Source organism: Centruroides vittatus, unplaced genomic scaffold, assembly GCF_030686945.1.
Source record: "Centruroides vittatus isolate TY-2023 unplaced genomic scaffold, ASM3068694v2 contig_1695, whole genome shotgun sequence".
Taxonomy (NCBI): Eukaryota; Metazoa; Arthropoda; class Arachnida; order Scorpiones; family Buthidae; genus Centruroides; species Centruroides vittatus.
Window position 1 is genome coordinate 216755 of NW_027121028.1, and position 10911 is coordinate 227665.

Below are 10911 nucleotides of genomic sequence, written 5' to 3' on the forward strand. Positions count from 1 at the left end.
ACCACCGGTTTAAAGGACCACCTAATACATTAATTATTTAACTAAGAAACTAGCTATAAACACAATGATTATTTTATAATTAATTTGCTTCATTTACTCAGAACTGATGTTTAAAAATTTCTCAAGAGCATTTAATAAAAAGCTTGATAAATTGAATGAATATAATTATAAATATATTGCTCAAAAATTAAATATTTTAGATAAACAATAAAAATGAATTGTCATTTTTAACAGCTTAATTACCTAAAATTTTATATAAATTCTCTAAATAATTTTGAATTTTTCAGGTTTAGCCCAACAGAGTGAAAATGGAGAAGAGGAAGATGTGTGTAATAAAAGCTTAGATGTATTTATTAGTTACAGGAGATCTAATGGCTCTCAATTAGCTAGGTATTATTTTATCATAAATATAAATATATTTCATTAAAATTATTTAGAATTAAAAAGTAGAATTTGCATTCTATACAAGAAAAACTTGATTATTATTTCATACAATTTAAATAAATTATTATAATTCCAACTATTTATATACAAATTCTAAAGTCTTGGATTCTGATTGGATTTTGTTTATTTCAGTCTTCTCAAAGTGCACCTTCAACTAAAAGGATTTTCGGTCTTCATCGACGTAGAACGATTAGAAGCAGGAAAATTCGACAACAATCTCTTAAATAGTATTAGACAAGCAAAGCATTTTTTATTAGTATTAACACCCAATGCTTTGGATAGGTGTATAAATGATAATGATTGCAAGGACTGGGTTCATAAGGTAAGACATTTTTCGAAATTTTTTAAGTATAATATTGCACCACTTAACAAAATTTTAATTTTCTTTAATGAAATGCACAGGAAAATATTCATTGCTGTTATATTTTTCACTTGTCACATACTTTCTGTACCATTCCCATAACCACAATTTCCATTCCAATCATTCATGCATGTGTTACAATACAATCCACTTACAAAATTATCTCCCATTTGGCACTAATGTATGGGTTATAGTTCCTTTAATAGCATTATTTTGAGATGTATAGAATTTGTAAATAGAGTAAATTGAACAAAGAAGGTAAATGAAATCTTATAAAATAGTTTTTGGAAATTGGGTACTTTTTCAACTGATTCTGGAATAGACTTTTAAGTCTGAAATTTTCAGTTTGTTTAAATCAATAGAAAAGATTTTTTTCATGATATCTAATTAATAAGAAACCAACCATTATAAACTCTGTAGAATAATGTACTGTAACTCACAATCAAAATTTGAGATAAGCTTTTCTATTTTCATAAATATATTTTTAAAAGATTAAATGCCAATTCAAAGCCAAAATCATAGGTTTAAAACGATTTTATATACTTTTATTTTGAGATCTAATTGAAAAATAACTACATCAACAACTGAGAACTAAGATTTTGAAGAATTGTTGATTCTGAACATGAGTCGACAACTGCTCCAAAGTTAAAATTCTAAAAAAAAGTATGTAATTTTTCAGAAATTTTTTGACATTTTAGATATCTTTTTTTGTAAGACAAGTTTAGGTTTAGATACAGAAGATATTTGACAGCAGTCATTATTCAAAATATCAAAATGAAAGATAGATGGAAAGCATTAGAAAATTTTTTGATGTTGTGTGATTAAAAAACAGTTTCTAGATTAATTTGGACTACTTTAATATGACAATAAGTTATAAACTGATATCCAATTACAGCATAATTAGTAGTGCCTGTTAGCATAATTAGTGCCTGCCTGTGCATAATTAGTAGCTTATTTGAATGCCTAGAAGATGACAATGTTAATTCTTTGATTAGCATGATTATTGCATTACTTTTTAGCTCTGCTTACTTTTAATCTTGCTATTACAGTTCAAATGTTTAAGCAATCAATTGAAAATTAATGAAAATGCAAAAAATATTTTATAAATAAGTATTTTTTTTTTTTGAAAGTTTATCCACAGGGAAAAAATACTTATAATTTTGTGAACATTTGTACAATTTCCCACCATTCAATTTTTCTTGTTAGAAATGCTAATTATTTTTCTAAAAACTTATAATTGGACAATTTACTTTTTCTTAAAATACAATTTTAAAAAAATATTCTGCTGTAAAACCATCTTTTTAATAAAACTTGATGGTATTATAGGAATTGGATGCATACATCATTATAATTTTGTTCTTTCATTTGTGAATAATTCTACTAATTTTAATTTTGTTCTATTTCTGTTTACAATTCCTAAAGTACACAAAGAATCATCTACTGTATGTAGTATTTTATGCTTACAGAATTATGCAATATAGTAAAATATGATTTAGAAGCACAATGTATGTGAAAGAATAGTAAGTTTTAATTATTAAGAATAAAACAAATAATTTGCATATTTAGTATATGCCTATATAATGCCATTGTTTCATTTTCTATATAGTTTTTAGTATTTGAATGTATCAAATTTAATAATATAAAAATCTAGAAATAATCAAATATTCTTGAAATAGCTTATCTATAATTTCAATGAGGATTCATAAACATAGGATAAACTATTCTTGATCTCATTGTATTTCCATATAAGACTAACATTATTTATAGATATTTCATTACAGTAACATGAACAGTTGCACAGTGTATAAAATTGACAATTCTGAATACAAAATAATATTGAAATATTTTCATTTATAACATTTCTAACAGTACATATAAAAAATATTTTTGTAATAATCATCTCTGTAATTTGTAAAGTTGAAGTAGCATATAGTCAAACCTGTATTATGGATAATGTAGACCCACACCAAGATACACTTACTACGATGTTCTGTATTATATGAGGACAATGAATATTGAATAGTAGATATTAACAATTACGAGTTCATTTGAAAAAGTAGTTTCGAATTAAAACTGTTTTATTTTACATTTTTCAACATTTATGTCTTTTTAAAATTTTATTTGATCATTTATTGAGGTCATAATAACCAAAATATTTGTCAAACAGAATTTTTAAAATATCAAATATTTAGAATTGGAATTTAAAAAACATAGTCAGGTCATTCTGCATTTTTATGCGTTGTCTGTCTTCCAAATATTAAATTATTAATAATGTAAACTAAGGATTGACAATATTTTTGCCAAAAAAGCCTTTTTCAAAATTTTAATAAACAAATTATCAAGAGCTACAAGATAAGCAAATGAAAATTAAATTTTGAATGCACTACAACTGTAGTAAACAAATCTGGTATTACATTTGCACCTTATAAAGTAATCATTATCAAGAAAAATACTTTAAATAAAATGCCATCTAGTAGAAAATATATTAAATGTTTAAATTAAATAAACAGTACTGTCTCTACGGGCCAAAACTTTTTGCACAGAGTGCAAAAAGTTTTGGCCCGTAATGAACTCTCTAATCAAAGTGTAAACAGTATAAATTTTGTGTTCATTGTCTCACGGTACCTTTTGCAGTCCAGACAGTTTGATTATACCTAGAGCCCCTACACCGAAAGTAAGTACAACAATTCTTTCCAAGATTTCGGCAGCATATTTGACTCATTACTGACTATCGGTGTGCTGTAGTTTTTGTTTTGCACATCAGTTTTTAATTGACTATTACAATTTATTCTAGTCATTGTTCTATCTATTTTAACTTTTGTTTTTACTGATCTACTACATTTTACACATTTAGACATTGGTATTAGAGATTTCTCTATTTAAAGCATTGTTTGCAATTAATTTCTTTAACATTGACTGTACTTCCAAGCTTTACTTCTCTCATATTCACTCCATATTACTTTCCATCCGCAACTATATTCCCTTCTATTAAATCATATCCTTACATCCAATTCTATACAGCTTCACTGGTATAGCTGCTTTTTCTAGCAAATTAATTTCATAAAAATCATATTTATCAATTTAAGAAATATGACACAGAGCCTAAATTATATTAGGTTCTGTGTTATATTTCTTAAACCTAGAAAAAATATATATAAATTACAAGATTAAAAACAGATATAAAATGAATCTAATAAATTTTTTGTCAGTTGACTTAGGTATTATTGAATTGTCAAACTGATTGTTTTTACCAACAGATCATGTAACACAATATTGGAAATGTGAGAATGCTTCAGAAAATTCTATACCATGGCATTAGTTTAGTTATTTGTAGTTACAGTATAATAACTTTTTAGTCATTTGTAGTCATTACCATTTTCAAGCAAAATTTTATTGTTCTCGGTCTTATAAATGCACTTGTTCCCAAAGATTGGATCTCTAGTGCTCCTATTAACTGGAGAGTTACCACAATTATCCAAGCTGGAAAAAATAATCTCTGACACCATAATACCAAGAGCATTACTGATAACACATTTTAAATATTAAGCTTTAAAATCATTTACTTTCAAAAATATTTCTGACAAATGAATTACAAAAGATTTTTAAAAAATTTGAATTAATTAATATAATATATATTTATGATTTGTCCTCTAATAACCTTTCAAAACTCTATAATTTAATAAATTATTCAAGTTAAAAGGTTTGAAGCCATCTATTTCTTTCATTGTGTAAAGGCATGCAATACAACATTAAATTACTATTACTGCAGAGATATTCAAATTACAAAGCTGTAATGTAATGCAAAATATTTCTATGTTTATGACCATGAAATGATTTGACAAGCTAATAATTTGACAGCTTTTAATCATTAAAATATTTAAATTTTCTTAAAATTTATCATATTTCTGAGCAAAGGAAATGTTATTTAACTTTTGCACCACTTATTACAAGAATTTAATATTTTAAGTTTCAACTCTTAAAAAAATGTAAAAAATTCTAAAATAACAATACTGATTTTTTTCTGGTACAAAGATGGCACAAGAAAGTAAAAAATCAGTTTCTTGTAAAGTAAACTGTTTGATAAAAATTTCTAAAAGAAACTTTTTGGCCTATTTCCAAATGAAAAATAAATATTAAATTAAATTTATGAAGCATCGGGCTTTGTTCCAATATTTTGTTTGTTGCAGTATTAGTAGAATTTATATTTTAAAAGTTTAGCTAAATAATAATAATTTCTCTTATATTTATTATTAGGAAATCGTAGAAGCTTTACAGAGTCAGTGTAATATAATTCCTATACTTGATAATTTTCAATGGCCGGAAGCGGAAACTCTGCCGGAAGATATGCGAGCGGTCTGCTACTTTAATGGTGTCAGGTAAATAATTTTACAGTTATTTATTTTATTTATTTGCTTTATGAACGATCAAAACTTATTTTTTGATAATGTCAGATGGATTCACGATTACCAAGATGCCTGTGTCGACAAACTAGAAAGATTCATGAGAGGAGAGATGAACGTGCGGAGTGACGGTCCGCTGGGACGCTACGTGGGAATGGGCGGTCCGGGCACCCCGGGAACGCCGAGCACCACGCTAGGCAGACTTCCCCACTACCATCGCAGTGCCAGTAATGACAGTGCCAAGGGCAGCACGTGCTCCGATAAGGAAATTAATGGAAATGGACGATCTCTCGATGGTTCCCATTAGTATTTCCTTAATTTCATAAGAGAGCGTGGGATTTCGCAACTGCGGAATGTGATAAAATATTTGAGAACTCGTATGATCTCAAAAATATAGTATATTTAATGGTTATCCACGTCGATGCGCTTTAATTAAAAATGGAATACTATTTTGTAAGTGTTGTCAGGAAAACAATTATAGGCCACGTCATTTTTTTTCTACGGCAGTAGTATAAAATTAGACACGGCCCAATCGCGACACGGATTGCCACACGAAAAAGTCCGAATGTGCCGCAACGACGTCGTCTATAAATCAAAGGAACGTACTCCCCTGACAAAACTTACACCCGCTGTAACTTTTCAAGGCGCAGGCGCCTTGCATTTATTTTTTACACAATTTCATTGTTTGTGTGAAACGTTAGCCTGCATGATTAAAAATTTATAATCAGTTTAGTAGAAAAATGGTTTAGGTTATATTTTGCGTGTAAAGAAAGTTACATGAAATTTTGCTTGAATTATCGAATACTTTATTTTCATTGTTTAAAACAAAAATTAAAAAAAGGCATCTGGCATGCAATAAGTCTGAATTAAAGTAATTCATAATAAGCAATAATTTACATAATTTTGTTTTTTTTTATTGCAAAATCATGGACTGTTTCATGTAAAACAAAACTATAGTCAAATTCATTATAACTCATGGAGAACCACAAATACATTACCAATGAGTTTGAATGCTTAAAATATTTCTAAAGCTAAAATTTTATTTTTATATCAAAGTTCAACAAAGGAGACTGCACTAAATTCAACTGATTATGTCAATTATATTTTATAACAAAATCTAATTTGTCCATTAATTTCCAAAATTTTAATACGAAACTTTTAAAATGCCACGATCTACGTAAGATTAATTACTAGCTTTTCAGGTGTAATTATGAAACATAGCGATAAATTTTAATTATCGACTAAAAAATATATATATAAAAAAAAAGTTTCACAATTGTAAATTACTGCACAATAAATGTTTAAAGAGAACGTTTGCTAAAAATGCCTATTTAAATACATTGTAGAGTATTATATTTCTCGAACTACCAGAAAACATTACAAGATATTTGTAAGCATGAGCAAAATTTCAATACTTTTACGTGCAATGTTTTTGTTTGCACAAGTCATAGAATGATTTTGTAAATAAAATATTTTACTTTTATTATGATGGTTATTTATTATTTTATAGTATAAAAACAAATACGAAATTCAAGATTGTAACTGGGAATAACATATTACATTTCTAAATTGCAAAATTTAATAAACAAGTAGTAGTTTTATATAAAATATACTGTAAAATGTGACACTTTCATATAAAACTACTTCTTGTTTCTTAAATTCTATATAAATTATTCTATGGTATGCTGTATAATGTATATTTTAGAATAATTTAACAAAGAATTATTTAATCTCTTGCCAAAAATGTTCTTAAAACTTATGATTTGACCAGAATGCTCTGTTTACAATATTTGGCCCAGTTAAAAGTTTAAAACATACAACAGTTGCAATCTATTTTTTTTATCTCGTGGACTAACAGACTTGCAAATTAACAAATGCTTTTATTTTGCAGTCACTTTTGGCATTTGTTTTGGTAACATTTGATTTACTTACTGCAACTGGTGCCAAGGAGAAAATTTTAGTAATGAGGCTTTCAATTTGGCATTACATATAATATATTTATTGATAAATGATATCCTGCATTGCCCACACACTTTTACATAGACAATCGACGACATCCAAGGAAATTTTCCAATAAGTCGCAGTCATTTGCGACTTAATATAAAACTGTCACAATAAAACCAGGAGTTTCAACTTGTCACCTTTACTCAGATCAGGCAAATTATTTAGTTGAATTTTTATTTCTAACTCATTCTATCCTGGGCACTACGAAGGCCTTTCTTAAACCCGTCCGGGTTCGGCCGGGCTTGCGATTTAGTCGACTGGGTCGCGCGGGAAGTGAAACAATTTATATAGCACGGACAGACCAAAAAAAATTCCTGGGATTTTTGGAATCTACAGTAATCGAGGCATATGCTGCAACTGTTGCAGACCACAAACAGGGGAAATCATCCAACCCATACTCAAAATATGTTTTCTAGAGCTATTGAATGTGTTTGTTTCTGAAAAATAAAAGAGGTTCAATTTTGTGCTGGACCTCTCAGAATGCAAAAATAATGGCATACATTTCTACACAAATGACCCACACTAGGTATCCAACTGTCATCGTGGCAATTCCGTAACATTCATAATTTCTTTTTACCCACATAATATCCGTGGTTTGAAACATTTAGATAAAATTAAATTTTTTCTAATATTTTCTGAAGTTTTGTCATAGGTGGTCAGGTTTTTACTGATTTGGAAAATTCTATTACAGTTGTTGAATAGAATTTATGAAAGATATGTATTAATAATAATCAAGTTTGTGTTAGATTACATATCCTTTTGTATATTACAATTTTTTGTAGTGTTAACTGTTTACATCAAGTGCCAATATTTCATTGTTTTGGCCATTTTATCATACATGATGGAATACTACTTATCTGAATGACTGAAATTCATATAAACTGTATACAATGCATATATATTAAATATATAACTTGCGAGGTCAAACTTTTGCTGCAACAAATACATGCAATGGCTCTCGAAACGCGATTTATTTTTGCCGACCGGTTGGCAACTTCCCTCGTGAGCAAAAGTTGTATTTTTAATATAATAAATAATTGCAGTGTGTACTATATTTGGAAAAATTTTAACGTCTTATCTGTATATCGAATCAAAACAGTATTGATCAATGTTGCTTTAATTCAGCAACATACCTTTCCATTTCCTTTTTATAGTAAAGGAATCACATTTTGCTTCCTAACCTTGTTATTTTGAAGTGATTTCCAAAGATCTTACCATAGGAATGGTCTTGTACCCAATGAAAAACGAAGGTGCGAGTGTATTCATTTCATTTACGTAATGTTAAATTTCATCTAACATTACACGAATCTCTCTCATCTCTGCCTACCACTAATATTTCTTAGAATTTTAGTGTTCTCTGCCTCCATTCTCTCTACCAGTTACTTTAACATGGATTTATCAAAATGGAAGGAAATACAGTTTTGTGACATTATTTACTTCTTTCTTAGATTATTTTTCTAGTTAAGTGATGCAGATGCAAATATTCTGTTTCTTACAAAGCCTAGGAGATACAAACGGCAACAAAATAACTGGCAATGCCAAACAACGGTTGCATCGGTGAGATGCAATTAGCCTAGCAAAATTTCTATCGAAGTTGCCTCGTTTCCTCTACGAACAAGACCACTATTGCAAAACTGCATTATAATCTTACGGATAAAACTTTATAATTCTTTTTAGTTATTAAAAATTTAATTTGTTTATAAGGTAAAATATTAGTATTGTGTCAATTTTTAAAACTTTATCTTTAATTGAAAGAGGAATTTTGGTTTTTGCTTTCATTTTCTTGAACTTTTATCTTTCACAAAATATACCATTCAAGTTTTTGATTATAAATTATAATTATTTCTGTTAAGTTATGATCGTAACCCTATGAGAGATCAACAGAAAAATGAATTTTCTAATTAAAATTACCGAACTGTTATTTTAAATTTAACTACAAATGAAAGTAAGTATGCACTTGACACCATCTAGAGAGAGATGTAGCAATCCGAATTTGGTACGGTGATATACGGAGACATTTCTATTAAAAAAAAACACAAAAACAAAAATAGTACCAAAACTCTTCACTATGGAATTTTTTGGTATTGTAATTGCAGTACAAAAAATTTTGCAACGAAAAAGCAGTTTCGTTTCTGTGGACGTTTAAAAGCGATGGTTTATCGAGGACACATTACAAATTTGGTAACCTCAAATGAGTATCGTGCCATATGCAAGAAGCATCACACGAGATCCGCTACAATTGGCCACCGAATGCCGCTCGTCGCCTATAGAACGGGGACTTTGTCAAACGATAGCCCTCGCATCACTAAGGACTCCGTATAGCACGAGTACCTTGTTCAAATAAAATGTTTCATTTGCAGTGCCAAAAGTGCCACGGTGGTAAGTTTACGGTGCTAATTATTTTCCATAGAAATGTCACAGTACCAAATTCAGTCAAATTTGGACTACTAAATTTGTCTCCAGACAGCACCAAATAGGGTTACTTTAATTACAATCATCTGGTATTTATCATGTGAAAGAAACAAGAAATTCTGACTTTCAGAGTTAAGTTAGTACATTTTTAAAAATAAATAAGAATCATACAAGAACTTTCAATAGTAGTCAATCCTGTAGTCAATTCGCCCGAAGACAACAAACATATATTCGTCGAAAGCGCTCGGAAGAAAAATATTTTGTAACGCCGTACACAGTGAGTTTACTTCTTATTACTAACATTACTTGGCATGAATAGCATACCAGACTATATTAATCCTGTAATCTTCAACTGTATGGACTTTGAACAGAATTCCAATAAGAATTGCAGTTTTTGAACAAACACAATTAAATGCAATAATATTTATACACAAATTTAGATTCCAGACATTAAATAAACACAGAAATGTATGGAAATACATTAACTTAATTTATGGAAATCATTATATCATTGAGAATTGTCAGTGTAAACAATAAGTTTGTGAGTGGTATTTTTTCTACTCCCAATTGTGTTAATTATTCATAATAGTGCCAAGGATTAATGTAGCACTCTATAAAGAAACAACCAATGTTCTGGAATGTCCAGAGTTGGACAATTTCACAGTAGTAAGTAGGGATTCCCATACAAAGAATATTCGTCGATTTTTGCACCACGTAAGGAATGCATATTGTATGTAATAATACAAATAAACATCAAACCAAACCCGATATCCTAAGCCAATACGCCAACATCTGCCGTAAATAATCGAGCTAAATTTTGGATATATGATTAAAGATTAGAAATAAATTTGGCACTAGAGGTAGGCGTTACGCTCCATCTCTTATTAAAATTAATAATTATAATATTTAAATAATTTTAGATTAAACTGGAAGAAAAGAATTGACCCGAAGAGGGACTCGAACCCACAACTCCCGCTTACCGTGTGGATGCATTGCCAGTTACGCTGCCCGGACCTTCGGTCTGATCTCCTCTTCCAGCATATATAAGACTAGCCGCAATAGCCATCAATGGTTACGTCATAGTCTTATATATGCTGGAAGAGGAGATCAGATCGAAGATCCGGGCAGCGTAACTGGCAACGCATCCACACAATAAGCGGGAGTTGCGGGTTCGAGTCCCGCTTCGGGCCAATTCTTTTCTTCCAGTTTAATCTAAAATTATTTAAATATTATAATTATTAATTTTAATAAGAGATGGTACCTAACGCCTAACTCTAATGCCAAATTCAT

At 29.2% G+C, this 10911-nt stretch overlaps 1 protein-coding gene across 8 annotated transcripts in view; it reads left to right on the forward strand.

Moving 5' to 3' along the window:
• The window catches only part of LOC136969033 (NAD(+) hydrolase sarm1-like), a 71186-nt gene extending 64498 nt beyond the window's left edge, over positions 1-6688 (forward strand). For all 8 annotated transcript variants that reach the window (XM_067263108.1, XM_067263107.1, XM_067263110.1 and 5 more), the window contains 4 exons: positions 288-390; positions 577-766; positions 5060-5181; positions 5257-6688. In XM_067263108.1, the coding sequence (XP_067119209.1) occupies positions 288-390; positions 577-766; positions 5060-5181; positions 5257-5512 (671 nt within the window). In that variant the 3' untranslated portion in view covers positions 5513-6688. The remainder of the gene's footprint in view (positions 1-287; positions 391-576; positions 767-5059; positions 5182-5256) is intronic.
• The last annotated feature ends 4223 nt before the right edge of the window (positions 6689-10911 follow it).